Here is a 23,639-nt window from a genome sequence, read left to right on the forward strand (position 1 = left end):
ACATAATCTGGATTTCATTATGTTTGGCTGTGACCTTACTATAAATAGTCCACTTATGCACAATAAACAAATAAAAGATCATGTGCTAAGATATCTATGTATATAAATATGTATCCAAATTATATTTTAGCAGAAAATAGCCAAAAATATGTTGTTTGTGTAGTTTCAATCAGCAAGACCACACACAGCCTCCTTTGACTGTTTTTATCATAATTTCAGGATTTTGATGTTTATTATTCATGTCATTTAGAAGGCAACAACAACAATAAATCAGTAATAAAAAACAAATGTGCTAAAAAAAACCCAACAAAATAATACCTCCTTAAGGAACCAAATGTGCTAAACCATATTTTAAAACCTGGGTCCAGGCAGATGGGTGGCTCCTGAGTGACAGGTCACACGCTTAGCATGTACAACACCCTGATTCAACTCTCAGTGCCACTGGGAAACCCTCACAAAACAAAATTCAAAGGCATTTGTGACACATTTGGAAACTTTACAAGGGTGTGTGGTTTTCATGAGGGCATTCTATATACCCCTTAAAATTTTGTGAGGACTAATTGAATGCCACATGTGGGACCAGGCATGTGACAGGCATCCAAAAATGTGTGGTCATTACTACTGTATTTAACAATAAGAGGCCAGATGCAGAAGTTGTCACATTCCTCCATGTATTGTTAAGAAAAACAAAAACAAAAGCACTGCCAGTTAAACTCTGATGGAATATTCTTTTAGCACTTAAAATTTTAAGAGCTCTGTGAGTCTCATATTTTGATCCTGAGTAAGAAGAAATATGTAAGCAATTGTCCCTGGTCCATGTACCTCTCTTATGTGACTTGTGTACCATAGGCCATTTCTCTGTGCTTTCTTGAGTAGCAGCAAGACGGTGTCAGGAAGGAGGCCAAGCATTGCTTACGGTTGTGCTGTGTTGCCACCGGGATTGATTTCTGAATCTCAGAAATCCTTTCTTACCGTGCTGCTTCTAAGCCTCCCTCAGGTGGCTCTTGTGTTTCTGAAGGTGAAGAAGCCTCTCCGCAGTCAGTGGGGGTTTGTTGGACAGATTGATGATCACTGTTCTGACAGTAGTCCTGTGTAGAATGTGAATTAACCAGATCACACCGGTTCCTAAGATGTGTGGCTTTGCTGACGTCAGTCGTGTTGCTTGTATAAGGTAGGAATGTATGCACTGTGTCTTAGTAACAGGCTTACTATGGGGGCATCATTTTGCCTTATATCTCAGGAAACATTTGGCTGTGCTTTGCAAGAAAAACAAGGGTGGAGGAATTGCTTTCTTTAATCTCCCATGAATACTTGCTTTACTAAATTTAAGTCCATACTATTTCCTTGCTTTTCTGTACATACAGAAATAATTTTGGTAAATGACATGATAGTTTTTATTTTAAAAATGTGCGTATGTGCGTGCACTCATGTATACCATGTTGTACATGTGTAGGAATCAGTTCTCTCTACAATGTGGGTTCCAGGGACTGAACTCATGTTGTCAGGCTTGGAACCCTTCCCAACTGAATCATCTAGCTGGCTGATAGAAGATGTTTTAAACACCAGTTAGTTAGCCAAGGCATCATGAACACTGCATACACCCAGGAGAAGTGGCACATTATGACAAGCTAAGATAAAGTTACCTGCAGCGTGTCCCAAGACAGGAAGCCAGGAGCTGCTGGATCCCACTGGGAATAGGATGTGTCCCTGCTTCGTAGATGTGCAAATGTGAAGATTTGGGGGAGGAGGCTGTCACAGAATCGACAAACGAATACAGAGCTGAGAATAACATTTAGTCTTTTACAAAGAAGGAGCCAATGAATGGTTTGAATTTGAGGGCGGAAGTTACAGAAAAGGACAGGCTCTTGAGTTTTCCATCACAGAACAAGAATTCTCAACCAGAAGTGCCTTTCATATAAACAGGAGAAATTGTAGTTCCAGAGCAAAAGCTAGAGGATACAAGAAACTGTGTTAAAGCACTTTAAATGTACCACTCCAACTATATTTCATTTTCTATAGCGCTATAGTTTACAGATTTCTCTATTACTAGTGATACAGTGTACTTAAAGGTAGAAGCCATAGCTGAGTGTCTTTCATTTTTTTAATTGAGAAAAAGATAAAAATAAAACAGATGTCTATAGGAATTCCATCTGAAGTTTTATTTAGTGTACATAACCATTTAAAGCTGTACCACTCCATAGTATTAGTAACCTTATTCTCATTGGATTGCTATGGAGAAAGTGGCATGTTAAATTATACTATAAAGGGGTTACTTGGGGCACTATTCTAGATACTTCTCTAGGTTTGCATTCTGTTTGAGTATTATCAAAATAGAAATCTAGTGGGGCTCTTCCCGTAGCTGCCTCTCACCCATGGGTGACCTTGACAAAGAAAGCAGGCATGCAGCCACAGCCTAAAATACTGAAGCTTCTGTGTGGTCCCCAAATGGCAAACTAGAGGGGAGAGAGGAAAGCAGAGGCAGAGGGGTCATTATTGCTTTACATGTAAATCAGTAGTTTTACCTATTTGGGGACACATTCGGTCATGCCTCAAGGCCATTGTGCAGTTCCTTGCAGGGCACCTAGGAGAAGCAAGGCAGTCCAGCCCCAAGAGGGCCTAAGGCAGGGGCTCAGGCAGACAGCTAAGGCATGAGGGGAAGAGCCAAGATCTTGAGAAAGTCAAAAAGGAAAAGTCCAAATATCTAGACTAGAGGAGGCAAAGAACGCCCAACCCTGACTCTGAACAAGTTGATTTCCAGTGATGAAAAGGGCTATAAAGAAGGTAGAGTAAAATAAAATGTTCATTGAAACCCATGTTTTGTAGCAGCTATTGGGTCATTATGTTATAGGGATTTGGAGTGGGACACAGTTTTAAAAGTCTGTAAGGTACCCTTGAAAGGATTCTCAGGGTCCCTGCCTCCTTCCTTCCTTCCTTCCTTCCTTCCTTCCTTCCTTCCTTCCTTCCTTCCTTCCTTCCTTCCTTCCTTCCCTAGTTTTTTTGGAGGTATCTAACACAGTGAATCAAAACACTTGGTTTAGTGCTCATGGCAACTGGTGGGAAGCACTCTAGTGGTATATATGGAGTCTCACCTTTGGTTTAAGAGCCAGCTCTATGTGCCTAGAAGGAAGAACGGGCCCATGAGGAAGGAACCTGAGCTGTATACTCATTGTGCATTCAGTTACCAATAGAGAGAGCATGGATGACTGGAGGCCAGGCTTTGGGGTAGAATTCCTAGGAAACAGAGAAGGGGCAAGTGTCCTAGTTTTCATGCCCCTAGGCCATCTGTCACAAGAATCTTACCCAGTTACCATTGGGATACCTCATGGAGGCCTTGTCCTGGCTCTTGCTGCCTGTGGGTGGTCCCTTTGGAGCTAGTCCAGTGTGCTGCTGTCTTCTGCGGTGGTGCTGGGGTCCCAGTGCCACGCTGATTTTTTTAAGAATTGCAGCCTCCACACTTCTTCAGGTCTTTACTAGCCCAGAACAACTGCTCCTAAGTGGGGCAAATGGCTATTTTTTTGTGTCACTTTTTTTGCCACTATATTTAAATGGGACTAAATAGGCCCTTATAGCTTCCAAAACGTCACTGTTGAAACTACCTTTTGTCTACCACCTCAAGGCTATGGCACAAGCAGCTGAAATACCAGGATCTTCTCTCCATCCCAGTTGTCCCCATGCTATCAGGAGTTCTGTATGTGCCAGATCCTCTTCAGGAGAATGTAAGGCAAAAACGTGACAGGTAGTTTCAGCCACCAGATCCTTAAACAGGCCCGTAGTAGATATAGATATCATTGGTTATTCTATCCCCGGCACTGGGCAGAGCGCCTCTCACATACCAATCTACTCATTCCGTCTGGAGAAGGCTGTCAAGAAGAATTAGTAGTTCATACCTGAAGACCTTGTTAACAGTAAAAAGGGCATGTGACTCACTGTCATCTGTGTACAAATTCCAAATTGGCTTTTGCATGCAGGGCTGGGAAGAAACAGTGGATGCTGCCATTGCCCACCTATTGAAAACCTGCCTGTCGAAGAGTTCCAAGGAGCAAGCTTTGAACCTTAGCAGCCAACTGACCATACCCAAAGACACCAGCCGACTGAAGAAGCACATCACTTTGCTGTGTGACAGATTAGCTAAAGGTGGGCGTCTCTGCCTGAGCACCGATGCTGCAGCCCCACAGGCCATGGTCATGCCAGGTAAGAATCCTGCACACCCTCCCTAAGGACATGCTCCCCCCCGTTACAGGAATGTGCCATGGTCAGGCCAGGTAAGAATCCTGCACACCCTCCCTAAGGACATGCTCCCCCCCCGTTACAGGAATGTGCCTGCAGCTGTATTTGGGTTTAAATTTCATATTAAAGTGATGATAGCCAAGAAAATTGCTTTCACGTTTCCCTTCACATATCCTGGGGTAACCACGTGGATAAATATTCTCCGGGTATTTCCTTGCTAAACATTTCTAGAATGGTATGTTTCTCTCTTTTTTTCTGCCTTGTCTCTGTCTTTAAATATATGATCCATTTTGTTTTGCTTCTAACCAATAAAAAGAGGATTAGAGAATAAAAGTGTTTTTAAGGAAAAGTTTTACCAAATGTGATCTCAAGATACTGCATTTCATGAATGTAAATAACATGATACAAGGAACTAATGTGATCCAGATGAGTTAGATCCCTTCTACTGTTTTTCTGGACTGTGGTCATGGAGTACGGGGCAAGAGTCCAGGGGAGAGGCCTGGGATCAGAAAGGTAAGTCGACAGGCATCAGGACCAAGGCACCTCTGGGTCAAGGTGTGGGAAGTGACCCGGGTTGACCCCATGTAGTCCTTCATTGAGGGTCCAGACATCTAGACTTGTCTTCCCTGGGTCCAGGTCTGAGTGGCCAGTCATACTTCACTCGGGTCCCTTACAAACTCCCAGTCCTGTGCCCCCATCCTAGCCTTTCTGCCAAATCTCACAGAGTATGGCAGCAGAGAAGTTGCTAACCACTGCGGCTGTGCCTTGTCTTTACTAAAGCCAGCGCCACAGTGTGGGAAGGGCGCGAGTCTCTTCTTTCTTGTGTGTGGCTTTTGTCCCCTCCTCTGTGCCTTCCTCCTCCCTACAGTAGAAGGCCTAGAAGTAAGGGGGATTCAGGTGAAATCTTGAAAGGTAAACACGGAGGCTGCATGGCATAATGTAGTAAGCCTGGGCTCAGAGGCAGACAGACCAGTGTTTGGATCTTGCCTCTGTCCCTTTAACTCGGCTGTCCTTGGGTGTTGCTTTCCAGTCCTGCTGACTGCCGCTATATCAGCAGTTCCCAACCTGTGGGTCGAGACCCCTTGGGGCCCACAGAGCAGATGTTTACATTATGATTCACAACAGTAGCCAAATTACAAGTAGCAATGAAATAATTTTATGGTTGGTGTCACCACAGCATGAAGAACTATATTAATCACAGCACTAGGAAAGTTGAGAACCACTGGCCCAGATTGCTGAGAATAATGATACTTGCCTTGCTGCCAGGGCTTTCTGTGTTTGTAAAGCACTTAGCACCATGCTTGGAATAGAAGCTATACTTAGTACTGTTGTTGTAGGTATATATGAGCCATCCTCTAAATCCAGCAATGAGAACATCCGGCTTGTGTTCCCAGGATGATGTGTTTGACTATTTGAAAAAAAAATTTTTAACCGTAACTACATACAGAACCCAACTTTTACTTCTAAAGGACAGCTTTTAACTGGCCTGTTAGGCATTTCTCATATGATTTTCCTTCCCATGGGCCTCACCATACTCTTATCACACTCTCCTGATTATTCCTTTCTGCCTCCAGAGGAGTATCTTCCTATGAAATGAACACGAAGGCTCAATGATATAGGGCCTGGAAGTTCTTTATTCTGGTTGGCATGGAGCATGCCTATCCGCAGGAAAAGAAGTGGGGTTTCGGGAAGGAGGGGAGGGATGGGCTCAGCACGCCTGATCCTGGGCATAATGATCAGTGTTGTCAACTTGACAGACTCTAGACTCGCCTGGGAGACAGGCTTCTGGACATGTCTGTGCCAAGTACCTTGATGTAAAAAGACTTCTTAATTCTGGGCTGGTCCATTCCCTCTGCATGGATTATGCAGAATGGCAAAGCAAACTGCATATTCGTATTCAATCCTCTGTTCCTGGCTCCGGATGCAATGTGACCAGCTATACTAAGTGCCTGTCACCTTCCTTCCCACGATGATCGATTGACTATACCCCTGAACACTGAGCCAGGAAAAAAAAAAGCAAAAAGAAAACCTCTTCCTTCCCAGTGTTCCTTTTGTCAGGACATTTTTATCCCATCAACAGAAAAAGAAAGAAACTAAGTGGTCTCTGTCAGTTGAGGTTATGGTTGCCCACGCCTTTCTGTGGACCCCAATCTGAGCCTGGTTGGGAGCAAAAGCCCAGAATCTCCTTTAGTCACATTTAACTGGTCATGCAACTTGAGCCATTTTTCTTCAAGTAACTGAACAACTGGAAGGCTGTGTGTATATCCAGGAATTGGAATATTCAAGCTGTCAGTGTAAAAACTTGGTATGTGGTGGAGACAAGAAAGGGGGAAAGGAGGAGGAAGAAATGAAGAAAACTAGGAAGACAAGGTACATGTTTGTTCACAGGCTAGGAGCGTGAGCCAGACTTCAGGGGAAACCCCACATCTGAGTGCACTAGATTCTTGCTGTCAGCCATCCCATTGGCTCTTACCTGCCTGTGACCCTCCCTCCCTCCTCCGCTGTGGATCTAATTGTGAGTAATTGTGAGTGGCTGTGCCCTGTCCTGGCCTGCCATGATGCTCACTTGCACCTGAAATAGTTCCCCTCACAACTCAGAATTTTCACACACTTTATTCTTGTACTTTGTCATTCTTGAAGGGCCGTGAGACTTATAGCATTGTTGCTCTGCCCCAAACAGAAAGCAGAAGCAGGAGAAAGACTCTTGCCCAAAGGTAACCCAGCTCCTGGAAGTGTTAGATACAGAACACAGGCCTCTTGGCCAGCTGTGCTTTGCTCGAGACCACACAGAGCACAGCAGAACACATGCTCTTCTCGCCAGAGCCCCCTCTGGTGTGAGCTGTTCTCCCTGTGGCCTCCTCTTCAGCTGTTCCAGTGGTGCTGGCAAATGAGGCCCTGAGATAGCTTCTCCCAGCCTCCTCCCTTCTCTGTGAGGACAAAGCTTCCCAGTGAAGACGTGTCATGTATTTGTTTGTGCTAAACTTTCCCTCTCACCACAGGTGGCATGATACTAATACCGCAAACAGTACCATGAGTTATCTCTGCTTCCGGTCTATAAGTATGCCACTCACAATGGCAGTATAGCTGTGATAGTTGACTCAGTATGCAGAGGTGCACTGGTACATTAGAATAAACAAGGGTTTGGTGGAGTGTTAGCATATACATGGTTGCAGGGGTGTGTTGTTAGATATACAAGGCTGCAGTGGGTAGGAATGGAGTGGATCAATGAACACATAGGCAGACAGGCTTTTTTTTCACAGACACAATCTTATTTTAAGGTTTAAATTAGAACTTAGATCCTTTGGTTCACCTCCCTCACTTAACAGCTGAGGTAACCAGGGCCTGAGACGTCAGTGACTAAGTGGTTAGTGTTAAAAGTCAGGACTGTGTGTAATTTTACCACGATCCCTATTAAAGTGCAGATGGATAAACATCTCTGAATAGAAACCCTATGGTCTCTTCTGGCCTCAGGACTTTATGAGCCCGCCACTCTGGATATGCCCTTTCAATGGCTCCAGTGAAGTTGTGATGAGAACATCCTCCCTAGGGACCAGACTCTGAAAGTCTTCTCCCACTAGGAATGACCTTATGGCCTTCTTTTTACAAACTTCTTTTATTTTTGAGATTATGATATAATTATATTCTGTCCCCTTTCTTTTCCTTCCTCAAAGCCCTCCTGTATACCTTTTCTTGCTATCTACAAATTCATGTATGTGTGTGTGTGTGTGTGTGTGTGTGTGTGTGTGTGTGTGTGTGTGTGTGTTTATTCTTAAACACATAAGAACAGCCTACTTAGTCAGTGTAATGTTGCTCGGTATGTTTTCAGGGCTGACATTTGGTGTTAGGTAACCGAGTGGTTTGCTCTTCCTTAGGGAAGACTATTTCTCCCACCTCAGCATTCCTTTAGTTGTCTGTGATTCTTTTATTACTATTATTTCTTTTATTTTTGAATTATAATATAATTACATTACTTCTCCCTTCTCTATTCTCCCTCCAAACCTTTCCATATACCCCTTGTGCTCTCTTCAAACGCATTGCCTCTTTTTTCATTGTTGTTATGCACATATATGTATATACATATATTCCTACGTATAACCTTTTTAGTCGATTCAATATTACTTGTATGTATATTTCCCAGGCCGATCATTTGATATTGGATGACTAGTTGATGCTTTCTGCCCTAGGGCAAACTTGTTCTCCCACCCTCAGCACTCCTTAGTTGCCCGTAGTTCTTTGTGTAGGGTTGAGGTCTCGTGCTATTTCCCACATCCACTTGGGCGTGTCTGTTGCTGTTTCCTTGTCTGGCTTAATTAGGCAATCATGTTGGTGAGACTTCATGGATATACTTCTGACGTCACTAGGAGACACACTCGCCAGAAAACTCCTTGATCTTCTGTCCCTTCTTCCTCAACAATCCCTTGGTCTTGGCTGCAGGAGTTATACTGTAGGTGTATCATTTAGGAATGGGCTCCACAACTCTATTCGGCTGTAGAGAAAACTGAACACCTGAAACTTTCAGATAAATGATGTAACTAGGAAAGGTCATATTACAGAGGCAATCTAGACCAAGAAAAGCAGTGCCACATGTTTTCTCTTATCTGAGGCTCCTAGTTCTGGGTCCTCAGGCACGAGTACATATCCCATGACTTCCTTTGCCTCCTGTCTCTTCTATTTGCCTTTATCAACTCAAGATCATACTCTCACTTAACCTTTTCTGGGCAAATTCTTTGTATTGCAGAACAATCAAACATGTGTTATCTTGATTGCTTCTCTGATACCTATATCGTCCTGTTTGGAATTACAGCTTACAAGGAATTCACTTTCATTAACAGATTTTTCAAAACCCAGTTCTATACATTCTGCTCCTACAACAAGAAGACCAGTGGATGGTGTTTTGTTCGTAAGTCCATTATGAATGATTTGGTGGTCTAACTGGTCTTTTCATCCATGAGCATCACTTGTCCTTACCAAGGCTTAGAGCTGAGAGGTTTGTCTTCAGCTGCCAGAGCTGCTTTTTATGACTTTGGTATCTAGAGCAACATTTCAGGAACCCTGATTAAATCAAACATTTGAATCTCCTAAGTATATACACATGTTATAATCTATACATGAAGGAAGCTAACTCATGATTTCTGGAGAATTTTAACCTCAGAAGCACAGATGTTTTTATTACCTCCTTTATTCATTTCTTTAAATTTCATTTTATGTGAATAATAATAAATGGTGCGTAAAGCGGTAAGTGTCCTGAGTCCTGAAACAGGGATGTCAGAGCAAAGAGCTTGAAGACAACCCAGAACTGGGCAGGTATCACAAGTCAACCATGCTGTAGGTGCTCACAGGAGGCAGGGGGCATGATGGGCCATAGCTTCAGCTATAGTTTCTTTGGCCTTGTAATATTTGGGGTTCTAAAGAAGGCTGATATTTGAGGGAAAAGCAAAGAAAGTTTGGAAAGGAAGATGAACTCTTTACATGGGTGTGGATCAGAAAATATATTATTAATTTGAGATGTGGTGTGGACCACACCGGAATTAGCAATATATTCACCTTTGTTATATTAAATGGATGGGAGAAAACTCAGAGTGTAAATCTTAACCCAGAGCTCTTAGCCACTGAGCTGTCTGTCTATCCCCTAATTATTTTGTTTTATTTTTCGAGAAAAGGTTTCTCTGTGACTTTGGAGGCTGTCCTAGAACTCACTCTGTAGACCAGGCTGGCCTCAAACTCACAGAGATCCACCTGCCTCTGCCTCCCAAGTACTGGAATTAAAGGCATGTGCCACCAAAGTCCGGCTCTATCCCCTAAGTATTGGTCCTTGAATTTTCATAAGTTTAAAGCCTTTAATCAAGGAAATATAGATGGATTTCATATGGAAAGGGCTAAATAACTTCTGGGCTTCTTTTTTCCTACAGAGAATATTACACTCCATTCATAAAGATTTTAAAAAGTGACATTCAAAGTATGAAAATCACCTGTGTATTTTTTTGTTTTCTCAACTTCTACATAGTTTAATGGTGCTTTATTATAGAGCTTACAAAATTAAAGGTAGCAGTATAATAATAATAATGATGATGATGACCAGAACCTGTCCCTGATGCATGAACTGGCTCTTTGGAACCTACTCCCTATGGTGGGGTGCCTTGTTCAGCCTTGATGCAGGGGGAGGAGCTTGGTCCTGCATTAACTTGATATGCCATGCTTTGCTGATTCTCATTACAGGGGAGGAGTGAATGGGGCGGGGAGTGGAAGGGAGGTGGAGGGAAGGAAGGGGAGGAGAGGAAGGAGGGGAAACTGTTGTTGGTATGTAAGATAAATAAAACTATGATGAAGAAAAAATAGTAACCTTAATATACCAATGACAGACACTAAGAAAGAACTCAGAGAAACAATTCCATTCACAATACTCCCCTCCGATAACCTGGAATAGCCAAACCAAGGAAGTAAAACACCTCTACAGTAAATACTTTGAAGTGCTGAAGAAAAATTGAAGACTCTAGAGGATAGAAAGACCTCTCAAGCTAATGGATCAGAAAGAATAACACTGTGAAAATGTCTATTCTACCAAAATATCTACAGATTCAATGTAGCATGAGTTGGTTGCGACAACAGTAATTGAAGAAGAGGTCGCGATAATGTGGCATTTCAAACAATGGAAAGGGGCAGGCTGAAGTAGTTAAAAAGTAGTGCTTAGAGCTGACCATCCATTTGGTGAAAAGAAGTGTGTGCTACATTCCACGTTCTGTGATACATTGCAGACCAGCAGAGATTGATCCAAATACTCCATCCAGACACCACAAAAACACAAAGAAAAGCTAATGCACAATACAGATTTGGGTGTCTGCTAGGCTTTTCTTGTGAATCAGGAAAGGCAGAAAGAATATTCAGCTTCAATTATGTTTCTCAAGGAGGTTATCAACCCCGATATCGTAAATGCAGTAACTCCAGTGTGGTAGCCTGGATCCCTCTGTTCCTTTTGGTGTATACTTTTTACCAATTACATGTATTACTGTTCTAAAAGGGCACTGTGATAGAAAATATCAGTAACAAAACACCTATATATCATTACCAAAAGTAGTAGGAGGCAATGGCAGTTTCATTAATAAGGATTTTTTTTTTCAGAAGGAAATTGTAGGACTTGTTGTTACAGGGTTAACACAAAGCCTGCAGAAAATGCTGCAAAAGTCTACACCCTGTTCATGGGTGCTGTCTTCTTACCTGTCTGCTGCTCCTTGCCCATCATAGGCTGAGTCGTCAGGCCGCTCTGAGCAACCTTCAGGTTCCCAGTCTATTGTCGCTTCACCTACAGCTCAATTATGTGGCATGCTCTCCTGAGCACTCTGAGTAAAGGAATCATTCAGTTATGCACGGGGTACACATTCTTCTCTGTTGTAATGGAGTCTGTGAAGAGGAATGGAGGATTAGGGAAGGATATTTGAGTCTAGGATTAGAGCTGGATTTGACAGGAGAAGCAATTAGGAGGAACTGCAGAGGAAGGCCTACCATCAAAGACCTGATAAAACAAAATTATCCCTAGTGTGTGCTTAGCAAACACTTGTTGATAGACATGCTGGCCAGTAACTAATTACACTGTGATGGCCAAAGACCAGGTTCTTGGAAGTGGAGTTGTTAATACAGAAATAGAATCGCGGGGGCTGGGAGTGGGTTGAGGAATTTCTTTCTCTGCAGATGTTTATACTAATGTTACTGCTCAGCAGTCTAATGATAATGAGGAGGAACCTTTCCTGAATGTTAGGAGATAAATTAAATACCTTTGAAAAGACATCAGTATTCTCATTTCTTTATTCCCGTCACGTGACCCCATGGACCCATATGCACATGTAAAACTGTAGAACCTCCGATTTTACCCTCACCCAGCTGTAAATGTGAGCTGTCTTTTCTTTGGACTATTCTTACGTGAAATATTGCAGTAGAAACCTAACTGTGTGCAGTTTTCAGTATCATTAAAAAGTACACCGCTGAGCCAAAAGAAGTCCCTCAGCCACCCTCAAGTATCCCTCAGGGCGGTTGTATCTCTGTGACTTTGTATCATATAAAAATTACTATTCTACTGATGTTTGCGATGCTTTTTTCTAATAGGAGGATGAAATTTGATGTTTATTTTAGTTTCTGGTAGTAAAAATAAAATTATGAAGTATTCCTACTGACTAACCACAATCACGGAGCCCTTCCCCCACCCAGGTTTTCTCACTCCTGCCTTCTGCCACCTCAGGGAACCTGTATCAATAGTCATGTTGTGTTGGCTCTCCTCAAGTTTATAATAAATACATGGCCTCTTTTCTTCTCTTTACCTTTTGTTCCCTAGTCCTAGCTCTCTGAGGAACCAAATTTTCAACAATAAGATAAATCTGTTTCTCTCTTCTGTGTAACTTCATGAATACCATTGAAAGTATATTAATTATTTTGTCATTTTCTTTTAGATTTTTAGGCTGGCTAGAGAAGGGATGTCATTGACTTTAAAGCTATCCAGGAACCAGTCACTTGAGACAGTCATCAGACTTTACATACCACTGTTCTCTCAGTTGCAAGTTGATTGACTAGGGAAAGCAGTTAGTGCACCAGGGCAGACCCAACAGTGTGATGCATGCCCGTTACTTTCTCATTTTTAATGCTGGCCCAAAGAGAATCATGTTACTTCCAACACTGCTCAGCCTTGACAAGCAAGGGTGACATTCTTTCAGAATTGTCTTGCTGGATGTAGCCAGTCCCGTGTTGCCAATCTTTGGAAACATCTTTCTTGGTTCTAAGCTGGAACTAGAAATCATTGCACAAATCAATTATTAAACTGACCCCCCCCTTCATTTCCTTTCATGAAATGGACTTCACTGAGTGTTTCTCTGATGATGAAAGTATTGCTTACTTAATTTTTAGTCATTTTCAATCCCATTTAGAGCAAAATCGATCCCCACTGTTTACTCAAGTTGATTTTCCCCTTAAAATCCATGCAGCAGAAGATTTTAGTTTATCTTGTGCTATTAAGTGCAAGACTGGGCAGCACACTTTACTTTCCTATCAGTTTACTTAAAGTTTCTCTATGGAGGTGCTCATTTTTGTCCTTAATAGACTTTTAATGTCACTGTGTTCATTCATGTCCTGGACATTGTGATTAGTGAAGAGAAAGCTCCTGTTCTGTCCTTATGGAACTTCCCTTCTTGTGGGAAAGCCAGATAATAAGCAAGCATCCAGTTAAAGAGCAGATCTGTGGGCTGTATTAAGTGTGGCAAAGCAGAGCTGGCAATGCTCCTTTCTCTTCTTACAGAAGATTTGTTGATTCCACTTAGGAAAAGAGTGAGTGTAAAGGTACATCATGTGTTTTTCCTTCCATTGTGGGAACAACGAATTTAGGTGATAACTATCCAACAAGTAACAGAGAGCCACTAAATTGTCTTAAATGGGATGATTCCATGATTTGAGGCATGCTTTAAGAAAGTAGTCTGCCAGTTGTATGAGGAATGTTTGGATAAATGGCTGGATCTAAAATGAGGACAGCTCCATCTATTACAGACATGCAGGTAAGAGGTCATGTGACAATAGAGATAAAAATAGAGGAGCTATATTTATCAGAGGATAGGTAGACTACACAGATGTTGAGGATGGACCTGTTGGATATGAGGCAAACGAATGAATCAGATGACTTTTGACATCAAAGTGGTCATGATCGTTATTGGCGAAAGGGGAAGTCTACGAGCACAGTGTGGGGTAAATGGGTTGGGGTGCAGGTTCAGTTGGCTGTGCTCCATCTGAGAGGCATCACTGCACTCCTGTAGATGCCAGGTGACTAGATCTCAGGGAGAAGCCTGTACTGTTGCTGGATCGTCAGGAGATGAGACCTGTTTGTGGATTTGGAGCTGGATGGGCTCCCTTCATGGGGAGAGAAAAGAGAAGCAGGGAAGATCTAAGCTGAAAGACCTTCCAGCATCTAGAGGTCAGGTAAGAGGAAGGACAGGAGCCAACATCGGAAATTAAGGAGAAGCAGCCAAGAAATGAGCAAGAGGAAAACTGTGAGAAAGTAGCCACATGGAAGCCAGAAGAATGGAGGGTTTCCAGGGTCAGCAGATGAGTATGGCAAGAGGCACAGACAAGAGTGACATATTTCTGCCTTGGATTTTTACACATTTTTAGCACTACTTCTTTTATATGTTCATTCCTTCAATGTCTTTACTAAGAGTAAAGTTTATGTATATCTTGAAAACACTGTTTTGAGTCCATAGAAATAACAAATATAAGAATTGCATCTTAGGCATCTTTCAGGCAGACATAATTAGAATCATCCTCATATTCCCACCCAGGCATTTTACTTTGCCTTCCATGTATTCCTTCTCATTCCCTCTTTTGTTTTTCAGTGGTAGCAAAAAATATCTAGGCATTGTGCATTAGAGGCATGTCCTTCTTCTTTTGAACTTTTAGCTGAGCTAGAAAAGTATCTTCCTTCACTCATTCCTTCCTTGAATCTCTGATGCTATAGCCAACAAAATGAAGAAATGATGCAGCTGGACTATCGTGGCTTACACAGCAGTTGCTGAACTGTGTATAAGAGCAGGTAGTGATGGTTGCCTTCCTCGTTAAACATGGTCTCTGTTGGGGAAATCTCAGACTGAATATACTGCATGAGTAAGAAAGACATGGTCTGTCATTTACTTTGTTTTTTTTTCAGAGATAAAATAACCACACCTATATTCAATTACAAGATGAGATCAATGCTATGGAAGGTAGGGATGATGTTGGTCTAGACATGGGAAGCAACAGTGCAGGTAAAGATGAGTAGATATGATGAAGTCAGCAACGTTTGTTGATTGACTACAGAATACGGTTGAGGGAACAGAGACATCAAGGAAAGCTCCTGCATTGTTGGTCCCAGCTGACTATGCATCATTCATTGAGAGGGTATCTTTGGAAGATGAACTTCAAAGGAAACAGATGATGAGTTCAGTTTTGTTTGTGTTGACCTTGAGTGCTCATCTCACATCTGCCTTTACTGAGGGGAGCCTTCTGTGAATGAATATTCAATTCTGTGCTGTCCATTCACACTTGTAGAGAGTAAATAATGTTAGTAATTTCATATGCTTCAACCCAATGTTTACTGTCAGTTTTTCACACTGCCCCTTCCCATTGTTTTTATAATTGTTGTGTGCTATAAATGAAAGCATAAATTCTACATCAGGTATAGAATATATAATCACTATTTTTGTTTACACAACTGATTAACACTTGGCAGAGTTTGATGGTATGTTATTTTATGTAGTGAGTTACTGTTGCTACTGAAGGATTTTCTTGAGAATGACCTAATTATGGGTCTAGTTCACTGTCTACAGAAATTCATTAGAGAACACTTATCTCTCAGGGCAAGAAGGGTGAGAGCAGTTCATTAACCAAGAGCCAATTACATACCCCCGTATTCTAGTATAATGTGTTCAGTAAATGTAACTATTTCTTGCTTCCAGTTGTGAAGCCCTAACTGCTTGTTACGGTAAATAGTGTTCAGCTGGACCTCCTTGAGTGAAAAATATGGGTGTTGAGCCCTTGAAAGTTGTTTCCACTCAGAAAATTTGCTTCTTATGAGCTTTTTCCTTAGAACATTATAAAGTACCATCTAAGTTTGCATCTTTAATAGAATTTGATAGTCCTCCTTTTACTGTTTCTCAAATTAGCCTCATAGATTTCAGCATTGGAAAATCAGGATTTTATTTTCCCAGCTGTTTAAATGTAATATATTTGAAGACAGAGGGACTGTCCTGTAAGTTTATAGCCTAAATAAATCTATTTTAAAGGTGTGCTGGTCAGAGGCCAGGTGGCATAATGGGATGACATATGAGCTATTCACATTTGAAGACCTGGCACTAAATTCCTCTCAGGATGCCAGGAAAATGACTTTCGAGGTGTCAATTTGCTGGAGTCCTTGGTGGGCATCTGAGAACATCACAGAACTGCTGTAAGGTCTAATATAACGTATCCTCTGTAAATTATATTGCCACGTTAGCCACCTCAGGTACAAAAGGGCAGTTTAAATGACTTTAGGAGGCATTCCAAAATCTTGTTTTAATGAGTAATGAGAATTACAAGCCAGTCTACAAGAAGGCCTAAAGGTTTGTATAAGAGACTGGGAATTGAAATTTAAGCTTTTCTGTTTCTCTAGTCTTTATATGGTTCATCAGCTATTCTGCAAGTATTTACTTAAGCCTGTTTTCTTGAGCCCTTGTCATCTTAGGCATGGATTTTACAACTGGACCCATTACCCCTCCTCCCTCTGTCTCTTTCTCTCTCTCTGTCTCTCTGTCTCTTTCTCTCTCTGTCTCTGTCTCTTTCTCTCTCTGTCTCTGTCTCTGTCTCTCTGTCTCTCTCTGTCTCTCTCTCTCTCTCTGGCTGTAGGTCTCCTATAAATGCTTACTAGTATTCCAAAAATGCTGTGATAGCCCCACCTCAAATACTTGTAAAGTCATCTTTCTAGAACCCCAGTTGCTTAACTTCACTTCAATCAGAAGATCTCTTATAATTTTTGCATTTGCATTTGTCAAGAATTAGGCATTCGGTTTCCATCTGACTAGATTTTTTAATTACTTAAAAGGTAATCACCATTAATTCATATTTAATATCTGAATCAAAGATTTCCTTATTGTAGGAATACCCTGTATTGCTAGCCAGAGCTGTTCCTGAATTTGAAGAAGTAAAATGCTCAAAAGGTAATAGTTAGACTCTTTGTTATTGCATTTAATTTATTTACATATATCTATGTATGTTTATATGCCATGGCACACATGTGAAAGTCAGAGGACAACTTGCATGAGTCACTTCTTTCCTTCTTCTATGGGGTACTGAGGTCTTCAGACTTGGCAGTCAGTACCTTTATCCACTAAGCCATCTTGCTGGATGCAGACTTAACTTCTCCTACCTTGACACATTTAACTCCATTTCTTTTTCTCTTAGTTTTATGTCTTTGAACAAATGCTCTGATTAGTGGTCTTTTGCCAGAGAAGGGTCAAGTAGAGAAGGCAGTGATGGTGGATCACAGTGCCAGCAAGAGGTCAGTGATGGTGGATTGTAGTGCTGACAAGAAGGCAGCCTTGGGCAGAGTATCTGCTCCACCCTGTCTACCTGACAGTGGGATTCAGTCTGAATAGACTGTAGGATTCAGCATTCCCAGATGAGTCCATCCTGGAGGTTTCAGGATCTTACCACCCCCCCCCATAGGTAGAGTAGAGAATCTTTTATGGATTGTAGGATGCTGACAGCCAGGTGGTCTCACATTGGGCCTCTTGGAACCTCAGGTTTTACTTTGTCTTTCTCTGTTACTATATCAACATCCTATGTGAATGAGAGGCAGTGATAAAACCCTTGGCCCCCAGGGTCCTGGGCCGTAGGCCACAGCCTCTGACTAGTTGCTTTGGGGGAGTCTCTTATTGTTATAGAAAGTTTGTTCATGGAAAGAACTGAAGTAAGCTGTAAATATATTGGATTTATTTAACTAAAGAGGTGATTTGGGGTTAAAATATATCATCATCATTTTGACTTAAAGATTAAATTTCTCTACAATTCAGTAGTGAGTACTAAAGGGTGTATAAAGGATGAACAAAGAAATAAAGACATGGCCCTAATAAAACATCCATCCTGGCAGGGAAAGGAAATAGTGTGGAAACAGCAAAACGGTAAACTGTTATGTGATGAAGGTGACAAGCCCAGTAAGTGGCAGAGGAAGAACTGGGAAGCGGCTCCACGAAGAAGCACATGTGGGTGAGAATGGAGAGGTGGGCCAGGGCCGACAGTGTCAAGACAGACTGGTAGGTTTTCGAGTCAGTGGAGGCAGTAGATATTCTAGACACAGAAAAGGACAAAGGATTCAAATGTGTTTAGGGACAGAGACACAGTGCTAGAAGTCATACAAATGGTCTGGTATCAAAACACAGGCATTCTTAAGACAACCCACACTTTAGGAACCTGTTCTCTCAGACCAAATGAAAGGAGACAGTGCTAGTCGCGAATAGCCAGTCTGCATGCAGCTCCAGCCACTGTGAGCAGAACCAGCAGCCTGGGGGAAAGTGCTTTATTATATTCAGAGGCCTGCAACTGCTCGGTCCTCAGGCATTTATCACTTAAAGTGGAGGAGTCAAAAAATGCAAGAGCATTTGAGAAATGAATAATTTAGAGAGGATGAAAGCATGAATAATGAATTTTAGAAAGAGAAACTTTGCTTGTGATTAGAGGTTTATGATTTTCATTTTACAGCAAAATATGGTTGGCTGTCATGCATCCCTGACTGACTTCATCCAAGTACAATTAGATCCAACACATTAGTGCCTTGATGTGCAGACTAAAGACTGGCTTCTGGTGTCGAAACCATTAAATTTTAATGTATTCAGCTTGAGCATAAGTGGCCACAGATGATTCACAATGCTGCTCTCTGCTTTTGGTGTAAATGATTGTCAGCAAGAGAATTGTCCCAGTGGCCACAGTGGTCTCCGGAGCTGATTTTCTAACATTTCCGTGTTTGCGGGAGATTAGAAATAAACGTGGCATCTCTGGTCGGCAAAGCACTGTGATAATTGCTCCAAAACCACAGGAAATCTGATGATGATAAAGTAGAACTCAGTGACTCCTGACATTTTACTTTTAAATTCTTGACGTCAGGAGGTACATGCAATAAAAAGCAGCTCTTTAAGAACAGAGTTAGCCAACCATGAGGGCTTTGAGTTTTCTTCTTTGAGAAACAAATGCCAAGAGTTGCCTGCCCAAGGTATTGTGATATCATCGTTTCGCTCCTAGCTAGAAGCAGAAACAGCTAGTAGACTTGCCCGGCTGAAATTTAGAGAGCAGCTTAGCCCAGTCGAAATAGGTTTTGGCTGGGGAACACGAGACACAATAGCCTGGAGGTTGTACAGATGTTCACCTGAGCCAGCCACTGTTCGATACCATGGGACCTGTCAAACACCCACCAGCCGAGTTTCCTGATCTTGTGCAGCCCGTGGAGGCACTTATGATGTCACAGCTCTCGGCACTTGAAGTTCCTCATAGCCTCCTTAACTCAGAATCTGCCACAACTCATAAGCTTGCCGTGGTCTGGCCTGTGTCTCTTCAGCCCCTCACCTCACTGTCACCAGCGAATTACACAGCTGCCATTGACTTCTGTTTCCCTTTGCAATTCAGACATCGTTTGAGATCACTGCCACTTCGTCTCGGCTTCCCATATCCCTTTATGTCCTGAGCATAGCTTCACCTTTTTGCTTAGTACACTGTATATAAGGTTGCACTGTCCTAAGGAGATAGATTTCTCATAACCCAACCCTGATCTCAGCTCCCTGAGAACAAGGATTCCGTTTCTTGCCTTTGACACTCCCAGCTCCCAGCACAGTCTGTGAGAGATGTTTAGTGGAAGATGATTGGGGGTCGGCAGTGTAGTATCTCTTCCTAGGCCCCAGCATTACAAAGAACTGACTATTCTTCAAATAAGTCAAAGTGCCATCCTGGAAAACTCCAAGGAGCAAGATAACAAAACTTCAGTTTTCCCACCATATTACAAGCAATTTGACTGCTGGTCCTGCTAAATGAAAACATTTTTACAATGCTTTTATTTAATAAAGGAGCTTGGTCCAAACCTGCCTTAACTCTACAAGCTCCCCAGGAGATGCATTCATTAACTATTACAAAATTAGTCACACCTGGGGCTAGGCTGTGGTTCAGGTGCTCTGAGAACTGCATTTACTTTGGCAAGGTCAAAAGAAGCTTCCTTCACCTCCTTGACTCGAGGCAGCTTCAGTGAGGCGGTAGGAGACCCCACTAGACAGCAATCATACTCTAGGAATGGGAGATAAGGTTTCCATTCTAGATGTCCTGGCCTTTTTGTATCCAAAACCTCCCCTCAGCTCAATCAGGGCTTCTCTGTGGATAGACTTCCACTGTCTCCCAATTACGTCTTTCGTTATCCCAGCGGCCTCTCCTTGGGAAGGGCTTCCGTACTGTTTAACTTTAGTTCCTCCTGGTACAATTTAGTCTTGTTTCCCTTTGCCCTGACCTTACTGGAAATAAAGAGACAAGTGTTCAAAGCACCTATGAACCCCATTTGTGATTAAAGATGTTGACTTGACTCAGATAGCTTTGCTGGCATGCTAAGTGGGCCTAGGTTTGCCCTTTCTCCAGATGCCACTCCCTACAGACCCTTGCTTTTAAAATGTCCTTTGCAGCAAGTATCAGGAACCATACAACTCAGGTCCAATATTGATAAACACTGATGAGAAAAAAAAGTTGCCATTAAATAGTAGATTCAGTCCTAATACTGAGGGCAATTAAAAAACTAAAAGGAAAAACTACTTAAAGGAAAATGAAGTATTCTTTTTTTTCCTTCACCCCTGGTATGGTACCATGTAGCCAAAGTTTTAATCTGTTGGCCAGAGGGAGCCATCTTAAATCCACCCTCAAGTTAAACTAATAGGTTTCCACTAAGTTAAGTACATGCCCTGGCAGTGTGGGAGTCCCACATTCACAGCTGACCTTGACATGTTTAATTTACAGAAACAGAAAGAGCCCAATGTCTTGAAACTGTAGTGATAAAAACAAGAGAAAAACAGAACCACTGCTAAAGCTCAGACCAGAGGTTCTCAGCCTGTGGGTCATGGCCCCCTTTGGGCTACATATCAGATATTTATATTATGGTTCGTAACAGGAGCAAAGTTACAGGTATGAAGTAACAATGAAAATAACGTTATGGATGGGGGAGTCACGACACCATGAGGTGCATTAGGAAGGTTGAGAAGCACTGGCCTACACAGTTTGCATTGGGTCTACCCACATAAATAAGTTATACTGTCAAAGCAGTACTCCAGATGAGGTGAATCATCTCCAGGGTTCAGATGGTAATTTTGGATAATAAATAAGGGAATTTTTAATGATGTGTGTGTAGGTACTCATTGAATTTATGCTGCTGTTTGTAAGATCTCTATGCATTCAACTAAGGTTCTACCTGCTAGAATTTGGTCAAGAAATGGGTTTATCAAAATTAATAAACATTGTTTCACCTCAGCTCATTGTCACCCCATGCAATCTCCATGAGCACAGGGAGAGAAGCCTACTTGACTTTTATTTGAACGATTTCCTATATCATTTGATCTGAAATCAAGATATCTGTGTAAATGGTTGAATTGGGTAACTTTTCTCATGGCTTACTATATAACTATCTCACCTTAAAATGGAGACTGTGTGGTGCTTTTACTGTCAAAGAAACTGTGTATTTTGGGCTTCTTTCTCTGCATCTTATGAGCAACTTTTTATTCTAGTTGAGTGTAAAATTGATTCTTCTGTGAACACCGCAATCTTCTATGCCTATTGAGTTACATGCACAGGCCAGTTTAGCTGCAGTGTGCACTGTAAGTGATGGCGACATGGAGGAATGTTGGGTGGGAGTCTGCATTCACTACTGCAGCAGCCGGGAGTCCATGCCAGTCTGCATTCACTACTCAGTGACTGAGAAAGTGGCTCACCTGAAGTGCAGGTCTCAGCACGCCGCTGCCGAGAAGCTCAAGAGCTTCCCGGGACTATGCTTCATTCATTTTTGCTTTGAAATAGTTGCCCCCCCTGAAAAAAACTTGCTTGGCATTCATTAGTTATGTTATGATTACAATTATGTTACTGAATCTTGTTTTAAATATCGAAGATTGCTTTTTCTAATGCTATTCCCCGTGTGTGCACACTTTACTCACCAATGAGAGAGAGAGCAACACCCTTCTTACTTGCATTTTGATTCCATTACTCAGTAGCATGATCTCCCTGCTCTCTGTTGGCCCTCTGCTCATTGGTGCACTCCTCCATCACTGTGTTTGAAGCTCTTTCCTGTCAGTCTTTTTGTATGCCTGGCACTGGAAAACAACATCATACAAACATCAAATAATTAGTTGGAGATGATGCTTTGTGTTTTCAGAACATGGATGTAAGAGGCAGCCTGACTGAGGTCAGTTCCCTGGCCTCTCTGTTAACTTGCCATATGATTTTGAGCAAGTCTATAGCCCTTCTGAGACTGTCTTCTCCTCTAATGCCATGGCAGTACTGTGAGCACTAATTGAGATGATGCATTAAGACACAGCGTGGTTCCTGGCACAAGGGAAGCGATCAAATCATGACAGCTTTTAGTTTTGCTATGATGGTTCTAATGAAAAACGATTTGTTTCTTTTTCATGTCACATATTCTAAAACTGCCATGGAAGATTACATAAAGAAATCTTTGGCTGTTACTATAAAGACCTGATGGATTTCTTTTGGAGAAGAGTTGAAATTTATGCACTCATTCTTTTTTACCAAACATTTGAGATTGAGAGCAGACCCAGCCTGTTTCTCCAAAAACTGAACTCATTGCTGCGAGATAATCTCTCTTTGTGAGGTAAAAACGATGTATCCTAGTTTTTGGAACTATCATCAGTTAAGAATCTTTGGCTACAGATCTCACTGCAGAGAACTTTGCACCGTGCAGTAGGTGAAACTACTTGGGGAAGTTACAATAGCTGAAAGGCTGGTACCGAGCAAACAGACTTAAATCTGTACCTAATTTGTTCCTGTGTCCTTTCTAAACAGTGCTCGAATCCTTTACTTCAGAAGGACATTGAAATACCAGGAAGGCCACAGGGGTTGAGATGTAGAAGTCTCCTTGACATCTGCAGAGTATGTATCAAGTCTACATTTAGTCCAGAGGTGCCAGGTTGTGGTGTCCCATTGCTAGTAACAGCAAGGCCAGGAATGCCATCATTCCCATGTCAGTAGTCTGTCTTCAGCCATCAGACAACAGCCAAAAGCAGAGCCCATAGCAACAGAGCATGAAGCCAATCAGCTTCTGAGCTGTCTTGTTATGACTAAAAGACACAGGCATAGATAAATCAGTGCACCTTAGACATCAGTATCAGCACTTGTTTTTAGGTGCAGGGTGGGAATTGAAAGGCACTGTGTTGCAGGGTTTGACTTAAATCACCTGTTTACTCTCAAGGGCTAGAAAAAGAAGAGACAGGGCAAGTGCTGACTGCAGACAACATCTGGTTCAGTTTTATCTCCAAGTGTCTATTTAGATCTGTTTTCTTTAGACGTATTCTGTTGCTATCTGCCTTAACCATCATAAATTCCACTGTGTTCTTCACATAGTCACACATTTATAGACAAAATATTGATATGAGCCAATAGGAGAAAGGTCAGCTCTTGCTGTTAAGATGCTGGCTTAGTGTGAGATTGATAATAGGCAGTGCTGGAAACAGCAGTGGTTTTTTTTTAAATGTCTATACTTTTGTGTTTTAAAGTTTATATATTACAATGTGAAATATTATAATTAATAATATACAATACATATCTTATAGTCAATAAGATAAGTAAGCATATATCATATATATTTTAAAATTCTGATGATGAGTCATTTATTAATAAACTGGCTGAGTCTGTTC

General features: G+C 41.8%; 1 protein-coding gene across 5 annotated transcripts in view; it reads left to right on the top strand.

Moving 5' to 3' along the window:
* Positions 1–23,639, top strand: part of Bbs9 (Bardet-Biedl syndrome 9) — a 384,009-nt gene that overhangs the window by 320,618 nt on the left and 39,752 nt on the right. For all 5 annotated transcript variants that reach the window (XM_040729934.1, XM_040729933.1, XM_040729931.1 and 2 more), the window contains one exon: positions 3,969–4,191. In XM_040729934.1, the coding sequence (XP_040585868.1) occupies positions 3,969–4,191 (223 nt within the window). The remainder of the gene's footprint in view (positions 1–3,968; positions 4,192–23,639) is intronic.

The sequence above is a fragment of the Mesocricetus auratus genome, unplaced genomic scaffold, assembly GCF_017639785.1.
Source record: "Mesocricetus auratus isolate SY011 unplaced genomic scaffold, BCM_Maur_2.0 Super-Scaffold_100022, whole genome shotgun sequence".
NCBI lineage: Eukaryota > Metazoa > Chordata > Mammalia > Rodentia > Cricetidae > Mesocricetus > Mesocricetus auratus.